The sequence below is a fragment of the Panicum hallii genome, chromosome 6 (assembly GCF_002211085.1).
Source record: "Panicum hallii strain FIL2 chromosome 6, PHallii_v3.1, whole genome shotgun sequence".
In the NCBI taxonomy this organism is placed as follows: Eukaryota; Viridiplantae; Streptophyta; class Magnoliopsida; order Poales; family Poaceae; genus Panicum; species Panicum hallii.
Genome location: NC_038047.1, coordinates 40667485 through 40689278, shown reverse-complemented (window position 1 = coordinate 40689278; position 21794 = coordinate 40667485). Strand labels below are relative to the sequence as shown.

General features: G+C 52.3%; 2 protein-coding genes across 2 annotated transcripts; both read right to left on the bottom strand.

Moving 5' to 3' along the window:
- Positions 1 to 8046: 8046 nt before the first annotated feature.
- Positions 8047 to 10100, bottom strand: LOC112897966 (homeobox-leucine zipper protein HOX20-like). Its single transcript, XM_025966375.1, has 3 exons — positions 9444 to 10100; positions 8998 to 9347; positions 8047 to 8867 (listed from the first exon to the last, which is right to left on the bottom strand). The coding sequence occupies exons 1-3, from the start codon at positions 9514 to 9516 to the stop codon at positions 8457 to 8459; spliced, it is 834 nt and encodes a 277-aa protein (XP_025822160.1). The 5' UTR covers positions 9517 to 10100; the 3' UTR covers positions 8047 to 8456.
- A 5690-nt stretch (positions 10101 to 15790) lies between these two features.
- On the bottom strand, positions 15791 to 20730 carry LOC112897728 (dicarboxylate transporter 2.1, chloroplastic-like). The gene is made up of 4 exons (XM_025966122.1): positions 19893 to 20730; positions 17569 to 17882; positions 16701 to 17149; positions 15791 to 16241 (listed from the first exon to the last, which is right to left on the bottom strand). The coding sequence occupies exons 1-4, from the start codon at positions 20670 to 20672 to the stop codon at positions 16126 to 16128; spliced, it is 1659 nt and encodes a 552-aa protein (XP_025821907.1). The 5' UTR covers positions 20673 to 20730; the 3' UTR covers positions 15791 to 16125.
- Between the last annotated feature and the right edge of the window lie 1064 nt (positions 20731 to 21794).

Sequence of the window (21794 nt, the reverse complement as noted above, 5' to 3'; positions counted from 1 at the left end):
CGTTAGAACGTTTCGATTAAAGACCACTCGTCGCCAGACCATAGCCCTAACCCCTGACCGTATCGCCATCCCATCCCGCACCGCTCGGAAGCCTGCCGTCCGCGCGCGGTCACCGCCGCGAATAGCGCCGGCGCAAGTCATTTCTCGCAGCACGCGAATCCCGCGCGCGCGTGGCCGATCGGCCGCGACTGCGGCCGCGATTGGCGCCGACGCGTTTTTCTTTTCCCCTCGCCGTTTCCCTCGCACCGCGCGTCTCCCCGCGTGGCCGACCGGCCGCGGTCACCGCCGCGACCGGCGCCGGCCCTTCTCCCTCTCTCTTTTCTTTTCTTTCTTTCCCTTTATTTCTTTTTCTCTTTTTCCTTTTCTCTCCTTTTCCTTTCTTTCTTTTCTCCCTCCCCCTCCCTTTTCTTCCTCCTCCCTTCCTTCCTGTTTTTCCCCTGCTCCCGCCCACAGCACGGCCGTGCGCTGGCCCTGGGCGCCGCGCACGCGCCCTGCCCAGCCTTGCCGCGCACACACCCTGCCAGCCTCGCGACGCACACGCCCACCCGTGCCCACGCGCGCGCCCGCGCGTGCCCCGCGTGCCGCACCGACCGCCGCGCCGCTCGCTGTCAGGACGGCCGCGACGTCGCGCCGCCCGCCGCGTCGCCTGCCGCCCGCCACTGCCGCCCCGACGCGCCGCCCGCCGCTAGCATCCCGCGTCCACCGCCGTGCCGCGTCGCGACGGCCGCAAGCGGCCGAGCGCCATTAATGGCGCCCGCACCGCCCGCCGGCCGCCCGCGCCTCGCTCCCCACCGGCCCCGCCTCCTTGATGCTCCACTCCGCCTATAAGAAGGCCCTCGCGCAGCCCCTCGCCTCCCCACACCTCCCACCGCCGCCTCCTGCCCCTCCCCGCGCTCCCGTTGCAGCCCGCCCGTGCCGCACTGCCGCCGCCCGCCGGCCTCCGTCGCCGCGCCTCCTCGCCCCACCTCAGCCCGAGGTGAGGCCGGGGATTAGCCCCCCTCCTCCCCCTTCCCCTTTTCCCCCTCAGCCCCGTGCCGCCCCGAGCCCCGGACGCCGGGATTTGGCCGGCGCCCGACCCCCCCTTCCCTCCCCTGTTTCTGTCAACGGGAGGAAGAAGAAGGAGGGCAAGTTTGCCCAAAACCCCCTGCTGTTTTTCTGTTTTCCAAAGAAAACCCCCCCCCCCTCTCTAAGAGTACCCTTATCCGTTCCCGTTTTACAAATGAAACCTCGCCTGTTTTGTATTTCAATTTAAACCCTCCAATGCATACATCTAGATATACTTGACAACCTTTTAGCATGCCTAGAATATTTTTAAGATTCGCAAATAGATCCCTACTCTTTTCTGATAGTTACGAATAAGCCCCTGGACCCCCGTTTGAGCCCTGAAACCACCTTCAGCTCGTCATTTTATGTGCGAAACGACCTCCGATTGACCCGAAACTTTACCACTCCGCTTCTAGCATAGTTTTAGCTATGCCATTAAGAAACCACCCAAAGATATTGCCCCTAACTCCGTAACCAAATTATTTCCGATTCAAGCCTATCGGTAAAAGCTTTTAGTTCTTTCGCTTGATTGTGTGTCTGTTTGTTTGCGTCGTAGGACACGGAGTGAACGACGAGGTTCCCGACCGCGACCAAGCGACTGAGGACCAGTACTGCGACCCCGAACCCGAAGGGCAGTGCTCCGATCAGGACTTTCCGCAAGGGTTTGACGATGGCAAGTTCAATTCCGCCCTTGATGCATATTTTTGTCCTAGTTTTTATAAACACAACCCAATGGCCTGTTTTATAAAATTGCATTGTTTTGCGTGCTGGAAACCCGGTAGGATAGCCACCCTTGTTTGAAATAACCATACTTTGACTGCCTGATTTATAAAGAAAATGCGTGTGTGTGGGAAGGGATAAAATGTGGTTTTGAAAAGCGAGTTAGATGAGATGGATGGCATTTCTGTGTGAATTGCCGTTGGCGTGCTCGTACCTGTGTGGTCGAGCGTGGATGGGAGATGTCCATCTTGTCACCCCTAAGGACCGAGTTGATGTGACATCTCACCTAGCTTCTCGTAGTGCGAACCACTTGACCGTTGTATGGGCAACGGCTTGGCCTAACCCCACTAGTTAGTCTGATAGCCATCAGGAGAGCTGGGAGCAACGGGTGATCAAGGATACGGGATAAGCTCTGTGTGACTTATGCCCCGGTTAAACCTCGGTGTTAGGTCGAATGACCCCTTGATAGATCCCGTGGTGGCTAGTCAGGTCTAGCTACGGTGGGTAAGGGCTTCGATGGGATCTGCACCGGCACTCAGGTGTTCGTGCTGTGGTACCCCACCTGTGGGTAAAGTTGCACACCTCTGCAGAGTTAAAAATCTATTCGAATAGCCGTGCCCACGGTACTGGGCAAGTTACGGTGTGGTCACATAACTAGTGTTTCTCTCTGGGAAGGGTTGAACCCGTGTGAGTTGTTTGGAAAGTATCCGGCAATGGTGCCGTGTGCTACAACGGACGGGGAGTCCGGTAGTGGCTTGAAACTTGGATCCGTGAGGATCGACATCGTGTGTTCTTAGCCACTTGAAAACTTGTTTTGAAAAATGCTTTTAAAACGTACCCTTGCATATAATTGTGTTTCCGCAAAAGAACCGTAACTTTATCCTTGGATTATCCTGTGCATCTAATTCTGTTATAACCCCCCGTGGGTGTGATTGGACTTGCTGAGTACGTTTGTACTCACCCCGTTCTTACTTTACAGTGGAGGATCCCGACTACATCCCCGAGAACGACGAGTAGGGTTCCGTCCTGCACCCAGTCTTGCCTGTGGGTGAGGTCACCGTTGGAGCTCCGCATGGCGCAAGACTCTGATGATCCCCTGTTCGTAGTTAGTGTAGTAGTATGGGTTTTTGTTGTAATCCTCGCGATAGTGGCGTTTCACTGCCCATTACCGCGAAGAGTTGTACGGTGATGTACCATCTGATGTAATAAAAGTGTTATCAGCCTCCTGGGACTGATAAAGTGACACTTTTAAGTCTTCCCTGATGGGGGGACGCTTCAGTACGACACGTCCTGCAACGTGGGGGCCATCTCCCCGCACGGCAAGTGGAACGTGTGCGTCTCCGGACGCCACCTGTCCGCCAACGCTGCAAGTAGAGAGCGGTCCAGCTGCATCCGCTTCTTCGCGCCACCGTCTTGGCCGTCGCCGGCCTGAAGCATACGTGCGAGTGGCAGCAAACCAGCCTCACGTAACCTGTATATTTTGCATTGTGGTTACAATTATCTTACACGCTATACATTAGTTTCGTAAAAAAATATAAAGTATCACCTGTCAAGCCAGCGGTCGTCCAGGTGCAACAACTCCTTTGCTACACGAGGGCGCAACTCGTGAAGCTCCTGCCCCTCCACCGCAGCCAGGTACGACCTGTGCCGTTCATCGATGTGCGTGTCAAGGAGCTCTGGTGTCTGCGCCATATCTGCATGAAAAATATAAGTACCGTAAGACACATTCCTACAAACAATTGAAAATACTATAAACTATTTATAATAGAACTAACCTAACAAATATTTGTAAAAGCTATTCAAAATACTGAAACCTATTCGAAATATAACTACCCTAAAAAATATATCTAAAAACTACTGCAATTATAAAAACTATTCAAAATATAACTACCCTAAGAAATATATCTAAAAACTAATGCAATTATAAAAACTATTCAAAATATAACTACCCTAAGAAATATATCTAAAAACTACTGCAATTATAAAAACTATTCAAAATATAACTACCCTAAGAAATATTTCTAAAAGCTATTCAAAATACCAAAATCTATTCGAAATATAACTACCCTAAAAAATATATCTAAAAACTACTGCAATTATAAAAACTATTCAAAATATAACTACCCTAAGAAATATATCTAAAAACTACTGCAATTATAAAAACTATTCAAAATATAACTACCCTAAGAAATATATCTAAAAACTACTGCAATTATAAAAACTATTCAAAATATAACTACCCTAAGAAATATTTCTAAAAGCTATTCAAAATACCGAAACCTATTCGAAATATAACTACCCTAAAAAATATATCTAAAAACCACTGCAATTATAAAAACTATTCAAAATATAACTACCCTAAGAAATATTTCTAAAAGCTATTCAAAATACCGAAACCTATTCGAAATATAACTACCCTAAAAAAATATCTAAAAACTACTGCAATTATAAAAACTATTTAAAATATAACTAGCCTAAGAAATATATCTACCAACTATTAAAATACTCAAAACTATTTAAAATAGACCTATCCTAACAAATATTTCTAAAAACTATTCAAAATACTGAATTCTACGTATAACTACCCTAACAAATATTCGTAAAAATAATTAATAATTATACGATTATAATACCTCCAAACCGACGTGTGGACAGGGCTTCGCCGCTTCCTCTCCTCTCCTCCTCTCCTTTCCTCCTTTTCTTTTTTCTGATTTTTGATGAATTTTATGAGAATTAGGGGGTGGGTGGGGGCTTAAATAGTGGGGGGGGGGACATCCCGCGCGTTGGATGGGCGTGTTGGGCCTCCCGCCCGTTGGGGGGGCGGGATGCCCCTCACCAGAACGTCCCGCCCAACCAACGGGCGGGAGGCCCACGTCCCGCCCTCCCAACGGGCGGGAGGCCCTCGGAGGACACCCCGCCCGTTGGAAGGGCGGGATGTCGCCTGACTTTTCGCAAAGAGGCCCCTGCGAAAGAGGTTTTCCTCCCCCCGCCGACCCCCCGCCCGTTGGATGGGCGGGATGCGTCATCCCGCCCTTTCATTGGGCGGGAGGTACCCATTTTTCGAAATTTCCCAAACCGGCACCCTTTTTTTGAATTTAAATTTCTTTTTAACCCTTTTTTAAAAAAAGTCCTCGCTAGAGCGGTGCTGTTCTTATGCAAAGCAACTTCTTCGTTACAACATTTCTTCATCTGTTGCACTTCGAATTGCTCCATACTATTTGCATACTTAGGGATGCAAATGGGTACCCAATAATATTTTATAGATCAATTAAATAATTACAATAGCGTGCCATCCTAGTTTATTTCTCCTCCTAAATTAATTACGCACAATGTCATCTTAGTTCATTTTATCAAATTTTTAGATCGATCCAATGATTTAAAATAAATATAACTTGCATCCATGTGCATACTTTATCTGTCTTAATGCATAGGTTGATAGGCTGGATGTTTATATGCGTTATCAACAAGAAAAACATGGTAATACGAATAGTGATTCCTGATTTTCTTTTCGGGGCATGCCCTTGAGAGAACTGGGCCTAAAAAGAAAAGAAACTACCTCAGCCCGTAGTCTTTTTCCTACGAGCCCACTGAACTTTTAAGATTGGACCGATGTTAGCCTACCGATTGGCCCACATAGAACCTAGGCGCTTGCTTTGTTCCACTTTTTTGTTCTTTTTCCACTTTTCCTTTTTTTCAACGGAAATTTCTTGGAAACATTCAAAGGCATACATGAATTTTCCGGAAATTAATGTAATCCCACTTTTCTCTTCCACAAATTCATTTTTAGATAAAGAAAAATCCCAACCTTGAACATTCATGTGAATATCTACAACCCATCATTACAAGAGTTTTTAGACTCTATACCTCAAACGAGGATCTAAAAACACAATAAAGAAAATTCTAAGAAAAAAATCAAAAAGACTAAGCTTCAATTCTTCTCTTCGTCCACATTCCAGAAATTCATTAACAAGGCATACATGTATTCTAAATTTACAAGCATATTTTCTTCAAAATATCGACCGGCCCACATAGAAGTGATTGAATTTAAAGACATGCATGGATTCAAAATAGTAATTGCACGAATCTTTTGAAGACAAGTGTCTGAATTTCCCCTGAATTCATCGACAAAGATAGATCCTACCCAAAAGAAAAAAGTTAACAAGCATATGTTTCTGCTGGACAATAAAACAAAAGGAACACCGTAAGCTGCACGAGCTCCATCTCCCCGCCTGCCCAAAGCTACGTACATGTTCCTCCTCCCTGTCACCGATCGATCCATCGCCGTGTCGCTCGCAAGCCGGGCCGGCACCCATCCCATCCAACGCCGACGTTTTGTCCGGGACGGTCATCTCCGCCCCCTGCGTGCATGTCACCCTTCGCTTCGGGCGGCGGCCGCGGCCGCTCGCGCGACGACGTCCGGCCGTCGCCCTCCGCCCCCGGGTCGCTCTCCAACGGCAACATATGCCGAGCCAAGTTGCAACACGACAGCAACCGGAACTGAGAGAGAGAAAAAGAAGAAGAGGAGGACGGGAAACCGGGAAAAAGTCAAACGGCGATCGGTCCGTTCTCGAGACGTACGCGTCCGTTTGGATACCGGCAGCGGGACGGGACGAAACGTTCCGATCTGGGGGGGCTTCAATTCTGCCAGGTCTGCAGGTGCCCCGGTGGCTTTTTGTCTGATCTGACCTGATCCACATCCGGCGTAGCGGCCTCCCAAAACCTCACGGCGTACGGGAACCTCGATCGGGTGGATCACGGGGGTTTGGTTTCGGATTTGCAAATGAAACAGCTCGCTTGAGGCACGACGCCGAGCCCAAAAGGATCGGAGAAAGCGGGGAGCCCGAGCGCACCCGCCGCCACTTGGAGCGAGGCCGAGCAAAATATTCTAGCGGCAGCGGGGGGAGACGCCGGTCTTTTTTTACACGGCTGCCGGCGACCGCTCCGACCTCCGACCGTCCGGGGTCGCCGCTCGGAGCGACCAATCATGGCGCGGCGGCGTCCGATGAACAGCAGCACAGGCCGTACCCCTGCCCTAAGTGGCGGAACCACAGAATATCTTAATAAGGCAGAGAGGCCAAAGACCGACATGTATATACTGAACAACAACTAAAGGTCCGTTTGGATCCAGTGATTAAAAGCATTGACTAAATTTTAGTCACCCATATTTGGATCAAATGACTAGCAGTGTGACTGAGGTTCTATAGAAAGTGATTAAAATAAAGGACAAGCTCTCTCAACTCCTCCTTTTAGCTGCGTTTGGGAGCTAATGGAACTAAAACGTTTTTAGTCACTTTTAGTCATTTTGTTTGGAACTTTACTTTCTAAACTGACTAAACTTATTTTAGTCAGTGGGATCCAAACAGGGTCTAAGTATACTTGACATCAAATTTTCATTGTTTATACATCTAGTCAGTAACCGTAGTACAAAAGCTAGCTACACTCTACAAAAGAATTAGCGAAAACCAACTTTTTTTTTCATTTTAGTCGTACTTTACAGCTCTTCTTTGCGTAGAGACGATCAATTTGAATGTGTCATGACCTTAATAGCAACCTCCCTCTTAACACAGATTACTATTCGTGTGGGCTACCTGCTGCGTAGCTGCAGGTTCCCTTTTGCCTCCACGTGTTCCTGCAGCCCGGCGGCGAGGCGGGGAGGACGAGCCAATAGCCATGGCGGCGGCCAGCCGCCAGCGGCGACGTTCTTGTCTGCATATACGCATGTGCTCTCTCGTCTACTCGGCTGCTGTGCTATGAAAAGGCTCGTTGCTTCTTGCTTGTTACTGGGATAGAACACGGGTGCCGGGCTGCTGGAAACGCTATACGCATGCTGCTTCGCTAGAAAGAGGAGGGTGCGTTGCCTCCCCTCCCCGGTCCGGCGATCCCCGCGCCCTGCACCGCACGCACCAGCTTCCGTAGCGCCCCAGTTAAATTTTACACGAGGCGGCCTTCCTGCAGATCTTCTCGCGGCGGTTTCTGAAATTCCGCCCGGAATTCGAATGATTCCGTCACGAGAGACTTGCTGGGATTTGCCCTGGTCCCTGGCTCCATTCAGAGCTTCAGAAGGCCACGCACGCCTTTTCCGACTCTTGCTGGGGGAGGAATTCGGAGTGAAATTGCCGTGTGCATCTTTCTTCGGAGAAAAGGAGAGGAGGGAATTGCTGTGCGGCCACGGGGAGGGGAGGGACCAGGGCGGCAAGGCCTGTGGGGCGCCAGGAATCGCTGTCAGTGACAAGCCTGGCTTTTCACGTGGCGCCGGGCCCACCGACAGCGACGCTGTTCCGCCAGCGCTGCGCCCGCGCCCGCGCTCGCTGCCTCCCCCCTCACTACCCGTGGCCACTGTCGCTGTCGATCCCGTCCCGCCCCATCGCCTCCGTGCAGTTTTGCGTAAACACCCGTGCGCTTCCCGGTAATTCCCGCTCCCTTCTCCCCGCCTCGTTTCACCGCGGGAGACAGGAGGGGAGCCGAGAGCGCCAGGCTACCGGCGACGTGGCGGTGGTACTGGCTGAAGCCTGGAACTAGGACTAGTAGGCTGGCTACAGCGGCGGTGACGCTGCCCGGCTGCCGGTACGGGAGGAATGACAAAAAAGGACTAGGTACACTTCCAATTTTACAAAAATTTGCAGAAACGCCCCCCCTCCCTGCCGGGTTCTTTATTCCACCCACCCGCCTTCCTACGACGGCCCGGCTCGGCTCTAGGCCCAGTGCTCCGTGGGCTCGGTCCACCACGGCAGCGACGGCGGCGGCTGCAGGTCGGCGAAGAAGCCCCCGCACGCGGCGTCGTCGTCGCCCAGGAACGCCGCCTCGTCGTCCTCCACCTTCAGCGGGTGCCCGTGGAAGAACACCTCGCCGTGGTGGAGCGCCGCGCCGGGCACCACCGCCTCGGCCCCGGCGGTGGCGGCGGCGGCCGCCGGGGGGTGGTGGCTGGCCTTCTCCGGCGCCGCCATCATCTCCGCGTCGTTCACCACCCCGCTAGAGTCGCTGTCGGACGAGCCCTGCGCCGCCGCGGCGGGGGGATCGACGCCGGACGCCGCCGGCTCCTCCTTCACGGACGAGAAGCTCGCCGCCGCGTCCTCGTCGCCCAGCTTCGCCTTCAGCTCCTTGATCTGGCACGACGACCACCAACGGAAACAGCACATCAAAAACGCTGCGAAATTTGGCATTTTTTTCCCTCTCCTGTCGCTGTGCACGTGAGGAACTAGGATTCAGGCGCCGCGGCGGCGGCGCCGTACGTACCTCTGCGAGGAGCGTGTCCTTGTCGCGCCGGAGGGCGTCGTGGTCGGCGCGGAGCGCGTCGTAGGAGTGGCGCAGCGCGGCGTAGTCGCGCTCGAGCTGCTTGGTCTTCCACCGCGCGCGGCGGTTCTGGAACCAGACGGCAACCTGGCGCGGCTGCAGGCCGAGGTCCAGCGCCAGCCGCGCCTTCCGCTCCGGCTCCAGCTTGTTCTCCGTCTCGAAGCTCCGCTCCAGCGCGCGCACCTGATCCGTGCTCAGCCGCCGCTTCTTCTCCCCGCCCCCGCCTCCGCCGCCGCCGCACAGCACCATGTCCTCGTCGGCCTCCTCCACCCCGACGCCACCAAAGCCGTCATCTTTCCAAACAAACCCCACATCAGCGAAACCGTCCGAAGACGCCGAAACAGAACGCAGCACAGAATCGCCGGGAAAAAGAGATCAGCAGAACCTACCGCTGTGAACAATCGGAAGGAGGCCGGGGCTGCCGCCACCGCCGCCGGAGACGGAGCCGCTCGGTCTCTTCATGCTGAGTCGCTCGACTTCACGCGAAATTCTCAAATATTCCAAGAAAAAAAGACGGTTCTGATCCAGAGCCAAGGAGAAGGAAGGATCACAGAGGGTTTTCGATCAGGGGAAGGGCAGCCGGGGAAAGGGTGACGGGGCGAGGCGGGGGTGGCTCCTCCGGTGATGGTTCTCGTCCGTCTTGCTGTGGCCACCACCCAGGACCATCACCATGGTTGCCTTGTCTTCTTCCCCAGCTCCGATCCAAGCGCCTCCTAGTACAACTGAGAGCTACTTGGGATGTTCCTGAGGTTTCTCATGATCCCCTTGCTCTCTCTGTGTACGTGCGTGTGCGTGTGTGGAGTACTGGAGTCTGGAGTGGAGTGAGGGGTTTTTTCTTCGCTCTCTCCGGTTACTATTTTCGGGGCGCAAGAACTGTGTGCTTAAAAGACGAGCGGAGAAGGGTGAGGAGACTGGAGAAGGGGGAGCTCGGGTTGGTCAGGTTACCTGGGATGGTGGTCGACTCGTGGTGCAGGAAATCACCATGGTTAAGGATCCACGGCGGCAGATGGGACCAGGCGACCAGCCAGCGTTGCAAGTTAAAAAAAAGGACAAGCATGAGAACTCCGATGCGCACGCAGGCATCGTGCATACTGCTTACTGCATCTGCATAGCGAGGAGAGAATTTGGTGACAAAGTTAAACTGACTTAAACACCTTGTTGGCCTTTTTCCCCCGAACGGAACGGGATTTATTTTTTTATGAGACGGGATTTATATTGCACCGGAGGAGAAGAAGAAATGACTCGGATGTGTGCTATCTGCATTTGCTTTGGCTTACCGGGAGCACAATTAGTTTTTCTTGCGTCTCATGTACATTAGGCGTATGAATTAGGGAGCTTCTAATGATCACGAGAGTTTGTGTTCTACCAATTTTGTTCGAACATGTAAAATCTTTGCGAATTAATATTTATAGAAAAGAGGGCTGCAAAAATTTCCGTGCATCTATAAGCAAAAGTACTATCGAAGCCAATCGTACCCTCACGGCCGTGACAGCCACTCCACAAACGTACTCGCCGATCATGCATGCCCCCATGACCATCAGCAAACGACCTTTTGCGCACCACGACGAGCAAAAGACATTGACCGAACTCACGGCGCGAAGCGGAAGCAGCAGCAAGTGGTGGTGGTGGTGGTGGTGCCGAACTGCTGCCGGTGACGCCAAGCCGAGCCCGGGAGGCGGGAGCCATCGGCCATGCACCAAAGCTCGGAACGGAACAGGGGGCATGCGCGGAACCGGCGCCCGGCGCCTGGTCCGGGGAAAGGGAGCGGGCTTTTCGGCCGTGGGGCAGAGCCGGGAGCCCCCCGGGGAGCCCCAAAAAGGCGACGCGCCCCTCTGCAAGACGCCAATTCATACGGCAAGCGGCAGGGGCACCAGCCTTTTTTCGGGAAATGGTGGAGCCCCCGCTTCTTCCCTTTGCCCGGTCTGCCCCTCGGCCCACTTTTTTTTTTCTTCTCGCGTAGCCCTCTCCGCCTCGCGGCAGGACTCCGGGGAGGAGCCTTGCGCCTGCGCGGCTTCGCGCGACTCGGACGGGTTCGTCCCGCTCGCGGTCGCAGTTCTTCTACACGTGCGTACGCGACGCTCTCCCCGGCCCGGCGCCTCTCGCCAGACCGGCGCCGGAGGAGAAGAATGGAAGATTCGCACGCGCCGGGATCGCGACCACCCAGATCGGTTCTTCCTTTTGGTCAATCTCGCCATCGCGGTCGCGGCCGCGGCTTTTGTGAGACGCGCGCTTCCGTTGTTCAACCTCGCTGGATCCAACCGGATCGCGTCGACGGGGAACGCCCATGAGGCGCGTCCGTTTTTGTTTTCCCCATTTTCTAACCCCGCTTGTTCATCCGGATCATTCACGGAAAGCAGCTGCACTGACAACGACGCGGATTAGAAAAAGAAGGGGGAAAAACAAAGAAACAATTTCGTCCTAAAAGATGGAACCGTTTGGATGCGTCCGTTGATTTTGCGCTCATCTTTTGAGACTGCATGGCTGATTAGTTTTTCAGTAGGCTTTTTTTTTCCCGGGCCGGTGGTGGTTGCACGTCTCGTCTCTACGCGCAGCATGATTTTTGTTTCCCGATCTTTGCCTAGAATTGAGGAGAACGCTATCCAATTCGAATCTTGAAAAAGAAAGGGGGAGGAACTTTTTGGTCCGTTTTCTATTGGCAACGGCTGGCTTTCTGAGCGCACCGTGTCTTTTCCGGTATGGAATGATGTCCAGGTGATTGGTAGTTGGTACCCAATGATGCGTCGTCCTACACTCCATGTCAAAGGCTCGAAGCTTTAGCATGTAGCCAACCAACTGCTCAAGTGGTTCAGTTCAGTACGAGTATCTTGAGCACGTCACCGCGCCCTTTCTGCATTGCATGATGGTGGTGCCAGCTGCCCCACAAGGAAGACGTCCAGGCAGGCCTTGCTCGAGGGTTGCTCTGAACACTAGCTAGTTCGGTTCAGGAACCCAGACATGGCAATAAACAGGGTCGTCGAGACCTGTCGCGGCCGAAGAGAGCTTGGTCAGAATCGGCAAAACTAGTAGTAGACCAAAGACCACGGCCACATCAATGGCGCACTGGCATTGCGCATCAGCTTTATGCAACAAACCGTAGCGCGCTGCCTCTCAGATAAAACGCAAACATGGAGCAAAATAAAAGTGCCATCTGCCGTAGAGACACACCTGAACTCAGCCGCCTTGGATTACGCTCCGGAAAAACAGCTGAGGAAGCCAAGAAATTGCAAGGGGGCATCGATCAATTTGCAAAAGAACAGTGTGTTTCACTCGATCGCTATGGGAAAAAGGCTCCGAACCTTTCTCAATCTGGTTCGCGGCACATCGCGCTCGTTCCTTTCCGAGAACAGCAGCGCGGGGGTTGGCGGCACGTACGCATCAGCCCAACGCGAGTACGCAGACTCGCGTGACAGGTGTCTGGCCCGGCTCGACGTAACCCCGGGCTGCGGGGCTCGCGGCTCGGCACGACATGGCCGGCCGGCCGAGAGGACAGGAGCTGTGCTCGGGTCGTGGAGGAGGAGGATTCTTCAACAAAGGCGATGGGACCTGTCGGTCGCCGCCCGCCGGGCCTGGCGTGAAAACGGCGGCGAAAATTACACCCGGCCCTGGCATCCTGGGTGATCCTGATCCACCGGCGCCCGGCGTCTATCCTCTTGAACTGTCAAAACTTAAAACCCGTGGCGATCTGATCTCCCTGCTCCTCTCGCTTTACGAATTTGATTCGAGGGCATTCAATTTTGACAGCGGCCGGCGGATTGGTAGATGTAGAATCGCCTGCCGTACCTGCGGCGTGTGCGGTTAAAACCGGGGGGATTATTCTGATCTGATTCACCTCGAGGAGAGGGAAAAGTCTCGCCGGGCAGGTCGTCGGAGCTCGGCGATCAGCTTTGAGCCGGCAGTAACTTAGGTTACTGACAGGCGCGCTGCATCATCGAGCGGCAGTCGCTGCACTGTGTTGCTGCGCACAGTAAAAGCCTCGCCCTGCGGAGGCGGCGGCAGCATGAAGGACCGGGGACCGAAGGGGGTGATCGCTAGGAAGGCTCGGGAACGGGACAAGGGCGGTGGGGGCTCGGCCCTGCTCGGCTCTCCAATTGCACCGTGCCAAGCAGGGGAGTTGCGCTGACGGAGGTGCGTGGACCATGGGGGCCATGGGGGATGGGGATGATGGGGCGGAAGGGGAGGAGCAGTCGAGCAGAGCAGGGGCGCAGCCTCCATGCCTGCGGCCGCGAGCTCTCCAACGGAGTGGCGTCATCCGGCGGCCCCTCGATCTCCCGGCGCACGGCGACCGAGAGGATCGTACAAGGAGTGCACGGTGGAGCGGCCGCCCGCCCGCCGGCGTGCGCGCGCGCACGGGCTGGCAACGGGAAGACCACGCCACGCCACGCGCGGCGAGGCAAGGCAAGGCCGGCACGCGCGCGGCGTGTGAGATTGTGGTCGACCCTGACCGGAAAGGCGCTCGTTAGTTTACCCCCACGTCTGCCGTGGCTGGGACGGCGACACCGGCCGGCGGGCCGCGTGGGCGCGGGGGGCTCTGGCCGCCTGGCGTCCCTGGTCCCGCCCCGTCCCCGCTGCTTTCCGCGCCCGCGTACGTGCCGGGCGAGCCCCCACACGCGCACCTAACGGGCGGATCGGTCCGGGTGGGCGCGGCGGGGGCGGAAAACGCCGAGCCGGTGAGCCCCAGCGGGTCCGCCGGCCAGTCCTGGTCGATCGATGGACGCCGGCCGACGGGACCTTGGAGGCGCGGCGGAGCGGGAGGTCGGCGACGGCGAGAGCGGAAACGTTTTGCTTGCCCCGCGTCGCCACCGCCGCCGGCCCTAGCCGTGGAGGTCGTGTGACTGTGTGAACGAAGCGGGCGGCGCGTGAGCCTGTTTGTCCGGCTGCTGGCTGCACAACCGTCCGAGCTCCTCGTGTTCGTATCCTCAGGTCGGCCTGGGTCAGGGGTCGTCGTCACGCAAAAAGCTGGCCGAACCGGCCCGGCCGAGGCGCCCGTTGATTCCGACTTCCGGGCGGGCACGGTGTACGTGTATTCAAGTCTCGTGCTCTCTGGTCGGCTGGTGTTGCTGCCATGTGCCACCGCCGGCCGGCTCGGCCGCCTCACCCCCGCCGCATTGCTGGACCGCCGCGAACAGGAGAAGCGTAGGCGTTGGTAGGGCGGCAGAGCCTGAGAGAGGAGGGCATAACGAGTTAACGACCCTTCTTCCTCAATTATCTATCTGGCTTGCGCATCGACCTTGCAATTCAGTGACAGCCGCAACGCTGCAATCATGTGCAGAAGCACAGTTAAGAAACGCGACGGTGATTGAAATAGATCCTTGGGAGCAACTGTCTACTGCTGAATTGTTCCGGTCTAGTAGATCGTAGCTGCCGCCTGCTTCGACCAAATCGAAGAGGAACGTCTCGATCGCCTCTCACGAATTTGATCAGAACAGCACACCTAAACGTTGCATCATCGTCTGTTACCTCTCACACGAACACCTCAACGTTCGAGCGTGTTCGTTTCCCCCTAGAGGTCTCTAAAAAACAGTCCTGTAAATTAGAGGTCTAAGCATTTTAGACCTCTAATATTTAGAGCGCTGTTCGTTACAGCCCTCTAATACGAGTAAATTTACAGTTTTACCCCCCTATCCATGCAATGTGATATAAAGTGCAAATGCATTAAAAACACTTAGATTATTATGTGGGGCCCAAAAACGGGGTGTCAGAAAATTAAGGGGGTGATAAGTGTTCGGTCCTCCTTTCCCATCGCCATCTACCAAATGTGCCCCTCCCTTCCCCTGCCCTCTCCCCTCCTTTCCCAGTCAGCTCCCACAGCGCCCCTCCTTTCACACCGCCTCCCCTCCCTTCCCCTACCCCTCCGCTCCTTTCCCGCCGCCGCCTCCCACGCCACCCCTCCCTTCCCGACGCCTCCCCTCTCTTCCCCTCCCTTCCCCTGCGGATCTACGGCGACGACGACGATGACGACGCGGAGCGGATCTGCATCGTGTGGCGGCTCGGACCTACGGCGTGCAGTGGCGGCGTGGGCCTGCGGCGGCCAGCGGCGGCGTGGCTCGGTGGCGTGCATCGGCGTGGCGTGAAGCCTATGGCGGGAGACGGCGGCATGGCAAGGGGCCTGCAGCGGGCGGCGGCGGCGCGGCTCGCGACGCGTCCACCAACAACAGATCCGTTTGAAGGGCAAAGAAGATGAACTAAAGAGGTGGCGCGCGGGGGGAGCAGGAGCAGCGGGCGGCGGCGCGCGGGGGGAGCAGCCGAGCAGGGGCGGCGGCGCGAGGGGGGGGGGAGCAGAGCAGGATGGGGGTAGCACTGGGAATCGCGATGCGATTAGAGTGCTCGCTCCCTTTAAAGAATCGCGGCCTCTAAAGGAAGGCCACTCGTGCGATTAGAGGCCGGTTCGGTGCCGGACCTCTAAACTTTAGATGTTTCGGTCTTTAGATCCCGGAAACGAACGGACCCGAAGTACCACTCTCAAAATGGGCATCCTATTTAGCCACCAGGCAACTTGGCTGGCGTTTTTTACTTTCAAATGCTGTACCTTCTAGCGGTTTTAACGCTAAGCAACGTCTCATGTTGCAGACAAGTGCACAGCAACTCAGCCCGTAATTCAACTTCCAGTACCTCACATTGTTGCGTTGAGCGTTAGAGCACGTTTGCTTCACTGTCACAATTCACCGTTTTAGTTCTTTGAAGCACGTCAGGCAAGTGCAGGTATTTTGTTCCCGGGCACAATTTACGCTGTCTGAGGTATCAATAATTCCCTTCGTTGGAGATTCACAGCCTCAAAAGACCAAGATACGAGGCATCAAAACTCACCCACACACTTAATTCCCTTGAGGGGGAGATGCCATAGTACATCAAGGAGATATAAGACGATCTTACCAACCTACGAAAACCCATCTGCTTTCTGGGTTGATCATTTTGTGCAAGTGTAGCAAGTTCAAAAACTTCGAAGATGGACATCACTCTATTATTATGCATTCACCGAGTGCCTCAGAAGAAAAATGACCCCCCTCCAATGGTGGATCATGAGTTACAGGTTTAGTAAGGTGCAATTTTCATGAACTTGCACTGCTCTAAGACTCAATAAAGCCCCAAAAATTTCCACCAGAATGCACCAACTACTCCCCAGATTACAGCATTGATCGCGGCTGTTGTAAAACCCAACTTGAATACATCAGGAAGGTCAACATACCCCGCTGCACAAGGAAAACATCAGGTTACCCACTAGAAAATAAATACAAAACTTCCACTAAACGAAATACCTAATAATAGTAAAAAAAACAAATCTATTCATATGTTTGTATGCGCATCGGCTTCTCTTGTGGTTTCATTCCATTACGAGGCTCCACTGAATCATGGTTTTGTTCTGACAAAGATATGGGGGTAGTTTTCATAGTGAAATACGCTTGACATACCTAATACCTAAAGAAAGATTCAGTAAATTGAAGTGGTCAAATGGAAACAAATGATATGTCAGAATGTGTTCTAAACATTGCAGTACAAGATAGAGGCTAATCAGTTAATGAACTGCTCCATGCATCTACATTGAAAGCTGGGGCAGAAACAAGTATGGAAGGTACCAAACCAACACAGTGGATTGCTAGCAAATTTGGAAAACATGTGTTCAAGAAAAAAGATGGAAAAGAAAAAAATACCTCCATAATATACTGCAGATTGCCCACTACTATAGTGAGTTAGTGCACCGAAGAGATTTGCGTTGTACGTCAAAGCAAGAGCTGCCATTAGAGCTGGTACACCAGCTGCTAAATGCATCGCAAGAAATGCAGAGTACAAAGCACCAACATGTGCAGTCTGGCTTGCAAACAGATAGTGAATAAAGAAGTACGAGGCCTGAAGAACACCAAATGCTGCAGGCCAACTCAACGAGAAGGATTGGAGAACCTTGGCAACACAGCTCGACATCCATGACACAATTCCGAGGCTAGTAAGTTGCCCAGCCAAGCCAACTAGAATAGCAAACCAAGCTAAGGTGTCCCATGCAGACTTCTCATTCAAACAGTCCTCCCAGTTCAGCACTCCAAGCAGGAGAAGAATTGAGAGTCCAATCATTGCAGCAACAACGCTAGATACGCCAATAGTTTCCCTGCACCATTAGGATCAGAATAAACTTTCCCACATCTAAGAAAAGGGGGAACTGATTACATTAGAAACATATTAATTCTTGGCTGCAAAGAAAAAATAAATATTTTAAACGTCCACACAAAACCCTGAGTGGAACTCGCTGCTTATTTCAGACTGATAAATGAACCTTTCAGGGGAAAACACTACACGGAACAATAATGAATACACCAATAGCATGCTGAACAGTGCTGTTGGTGAACATGGTTCGCAACGAGTACTTCAACAGGCACCAATCAAGAAAGGTACTTCTGTGTGTGTATGTGTATGCAATCCACAGAACAGTGTAAAGAAACAAATTAAGAACAAGTCAAGTTCACAAAAGTAAAACTTGAGATTGCAAGTCAATTTATGGTAAGAATCCTCCTAAATGAAAAATCTTACCCAAAAATCCATAGTGAGACTGCAAGAAGCATTGTACCAATCATGATCCATTCATTTCTTGTTACTGGCCCCATGTTTTTAAGCTTCTGAGCAGCTAATGCTGGAGCATCAGGAGTGTCCTTTATTTCAGGGGGGAATATCTTGTATAACAAATAAGGAGTCACTAAAAGCCCAACAAGTGCTGGCAAACTAGCAACCTTTAACCAAGTTATCCACGGGTTTCCAATCTTAACACCAATCTCCTCTGCTAACTTCAGACACAGAAGGTTCTGCGCAGCTGCTGTCAAGAAGAGAGCACTGGAGTTGCCAGACGCCTGCCAAGTATCAAGCACAAGAAACACACACATTAATGACATTGTTCAATTGTAAATGAGCTTAATGAATAAGTGAAAACATAAGTAGTCAAACTACAGAGCACTCATGTGTACAGAAATATTTAAGATGCAGCATTTCCTAATTAAGTATAGTTTGTTATTTCTTTTTAATGAACAGAACATCAGCAGTTTGAGATTTACTTCCCATTTCCAGTTGGAGATTTGAACTCCCAAAGAAAAAGAATACATGATCCCAAAATCAGCCTGCACTAACACATGTATCTCTCTGCTACTTTGATTAATTATGGCATCATAACACATCAGAATTCTCCTTTCAAGAAGTAGACTCTTCATTTAAAATCATTATGCTTATTCGGATTGAGTGCGCACAAACATAGAAGCTCATAAATCACGAGAAAAACAAGAAAAAAAATATATCAACAAGTGGGAGAGAAACTAGTTAGTGAGAGAGTTACTTATATGCTGGAAGATGGAGCAATAGATGAGGGTAAACAAGGAAAACAAACAATTCACATGCATTCCTCTAAAATGAAAAATGAGGGAGTACTACAACTACATTAGGTAGTAGTAGATTTTTAAGTGGAAACTAATTTATTTCATACAGCAGTCTGCATCACGCTTAATTGCGCACCATGTGTTTTCCAGTATTCCAAAGCAACCAAGGTGCCAAGGATGCACTCGCAGAGACCACTAAGGATTTCTTCACCTCCATATCACCTGAGGTGATATCATCTAAGGGGTAGGCTCAATGCTATATAACACAATCATATGTATAATATCAAAGAAAGAAGGTAAGACATAAAGCGGCATCCTTAAATGTAGGACTATTATGTTGAAAATGAAATGTCAGGTGCACGAGAGTATATTGGTCAATATGTGCACAAACCCAATCATGTCCCTTGGATTTAATCTGAGTGAACCATGTGGGAGGTGAGAGTTTTCTAAATCCCTCTTGGGATGATTTAGGCCAATTAGATTTAGTTCCAACAAAAAGGTGGCCATGAGAATGGGGCGATTCCCACCACTCACTTGGGCCATTCACATTTGATCCAAGGGAGGAAATCAAGTTGGTGCATATGTTCAGCAATATAATGTTGTGCGCCTGATATTTCCTTTTATGTTGAAAAAGTTGAAATGTCCAAAATGAGACTCTAATGTTCCTGATACATAATATCTCCTAAATAGACAGAGCTGTTGGCCACTAATGCAATTAGCACAAACACTAACAAAATTAAAAGCCCATTTAATCAATGCTAGATCCACCCAGTGGGTTGAGGAGCATATGAATCTACAGTTTTTGAGGAAAAAAAGAACTAGATATACAAGGATCTAACAAACTGTTTAGCAAAAAATTGAAAAGATATTATACCCCACAGGTATCAGGGTCTGTACTTGCCCCTGTCCAAAACAGGCAGCCATCCATGAGACTAGCAGTGATTTGTAAACTACAAGCTACAATTCATACCAATGTCACAAGGTGTAGAGTCAAATGACCTGCCATTACAAATATGTGATCGAGGGCTCAATCTATTATGACCTAAAATGCACTCTTCAGTATACACTGAAGAATGAATGCACTTTTCCGGTTCAATGGTGATTAGCAACACTGCAGATTCCTAGAAGACATTGAAATATCTTAGGAGCGGAGTTTTCATTACCCCCATCCTAATAGCATCTATGATAGTTAATGCACGTCTACGAGAAAATTTATCCTGAGAAGTCCCTAGATCAATTTTATTAATCCTAGTAGCATCTACAATAGTTAATGCACATCAGCAGTAATGCATATAGATCAATATTATTCGCTCAGTCTTAGGATAATGCAAAATGCATGCCTCTACATCTAAGCACATGCACAGATTCATCCATCTGGAGCAAATTTAGAAGCTCCAAGCCGAATTGTATCTCTGATATAACAGCGGGATTCGTATGTAACATCTTACTATAAAACCAGCAGTCATCTGCATCATCAAGCTCATCGTTCCTTACCTGTAACTGCGATTGCACAAGGTAGGAACCCAGCTTCTTCGCCGATGGATCGTTCGGCTTGCTGCCCGACGAGAGAGACAGTGACTTGACAATGGGAAGGAAAACCCCTCCTGCCCTGGCCGTAGTACTGGGCATAGCAGGCGCGATGAACGCCTCGCTGATGGCAAGCCCGTAGGACAGACCCAGCGTGCTGCGCCCCAGCCACTTCACGAAGTAGGTCGCGACGCGGTCGCCGAGGCCGGTCTTGACGAACCCGCGCGCGAAGAAGAAGGAGATGACGATGAGCCAGATGACCTCGTTGGTGAAGGCCCCGAACGCGGCGGTGAAGGGGAGCGTGCGCGTGGCGACAGTGGCGGTGAGGCCGAGGAACGCCCACGCGCCGACGGGGAGCGGGCCGAGGACGAGCCCCGCGATGGTGGAGAGGAAGATGGAGAGCAGCTGCCACGCCTGCGGGGTCACCTCGGCGGGGCGCGGCACGAGAAAGCGGACGGCGAGGCCGGCGGCGACCGAGAGGAGGAGGGGCAGCGGCTTCGCGCCGCCCGCCGCCGCGGCGGGCTTCGGGGCCGGGCTGGGGCTCGCGGCCGGAGAGCCTGGCGCGGCGGCGAGGAGCGGGGGGAGGTGGCGGCGCGCGGCTGGGGCGAGGTGGGGAGAGATGGGGAGCGAGAGGGAGAGGGAATTGGGGGAGGGCTGGAGGTGGACATGGCGGCGCCGGAGGTGGCCGGGCGGAGTAGGGAGCGGGAGGGCCGGGCGGTGGGAGACGGCGAGCCGGAGGCTCTCCATTGGCGGCGGCGGCGGCCGAGCGAGAGGGATGGTAGTGGCCTGCAGCCGTCGGAGAGCAACAGCTAAAGATTTGTTTTGTTTTGTACAGTAGCGGGGAGGCGCGATCTGTCAGGTTGCTACTGACAGGTGGCGCTGGTGTGTAAAGGTAGGGCCAGGTCGTCAGCTTCTCTGCGTGAATGCTTCTTGGATGTGAACCGGTGCTTTCTGTTCACAGATCATCACGAGGCGTGGGCCCCAGAGGCAGCGAGGGTAGAGCTTGGGATCATCAGGTGTGGCCGAGGCCCGTGGGGCTCAGCTGTCGATATGGGCATATGGCCATATGGGATCGCATATGGTTAGACTGATATCAGCAGCGAAGCTATCGGACTTTGCAATTTGAAAAAAGCGGTGTGCAAACGAGGGAGCACCAGCGATTTTACACGGGCGGATAGCAACGCTGCTGATATCAGCCTTAGTGTGCCGTCTGATAAGGTTTGCGTGGCATGCGTTACTGACAAACTCTACGGTATGGCGTGCGTATGCATCTCATTCTCAGCTTCGATGTACGTAACGTGTACTCCCTCCGTTCTGATCCAAATTGCAGATCGTTTTAGTAAATTAAAAATATATAAATTTTATTATATACAGACATAATATATATCTAAGATGCATAACAAAATTTATAAATCTAGATTTGCTAAAATAATCACCAAATTGGAACGGAGGAGAAGTCATGTGTGGAGTAGAGGATGGTCTTTCTCCACGCCGAATTCGATCCAGTAGAGTGAGAGTTTTCGTTGATCTTATACAAGATATCGCATTGAAAGTGTAGCTGTTCATATCTTTCAAAGCCGAGCTCAAGCTCGCTGAATGAGGAGTCGCCGAGTCGGTTTATCGCTTGCACCGAGACCAAGAAAAGAAACAATCGATTGCGCTGGGCTTTGCATTCGACGAGGCCCAACTTTCCCTCTCGATCACCACCGATTTTATCGGAGCGGGAATGGGCTCGAGCGTCCCTAACAAAAAACGGGCCTGATTTCAATTTCACGGGCGGAAAACCAGCTGCGGAAAGGCCTCATGTCCCTCCGGCCCAGCCGCTCCATCCGCGTCCCGTGCCCTCGAGCAGATCAATCGGCACCGTCG

Bases quoted from the DNA above. Each gene is read 5' to 3' on its own strand.
- LOC112897966 (XM_025966375.1), bottom strand. From the start codon at position 9,516: ATGAAGAGACCGAGCGGCTCCGTCTCCGGCGGCGGTGGCGGCAGCCCC. The intron at 9,348-9,443 runs GTAGGTTCTGCT...TTGTTTGGAAAG, and splicing joins CCTTCCGATTGTTCACAGCG to ATGACGGCTTTGGTGGCGTC. The intron at 8,868-8,997 runs GTACGTACGGCG...TCGTCGTGCCAG, and splicing joins AGGACACGCTCCTCGCAGAG to ATCAAGGAGCTGAAGGCGAA.
- LOC112897728 (XM_025966122.1), bottom strand. From the start codon at position 20,672: ATGGAGAGCCTCCGGCTCGCCGTCTCCCACCGCCCGGCCCTCCCGCTC. The intron at 17,150-17,568 runs GTAAGATTTTTC...CTAATGGTGCAG, and splicing joins GTCTCACTATGGATTTTTGG to GGAAACTATTGGCGTATCTA. The intron at 16,242-16,700 runs GTATTTTTTTCT...TTCCTTGTGCAG, and splicing joins ATCTGCAGTATATTATGGAG to CGGGGTATGTTGACCTTCCT.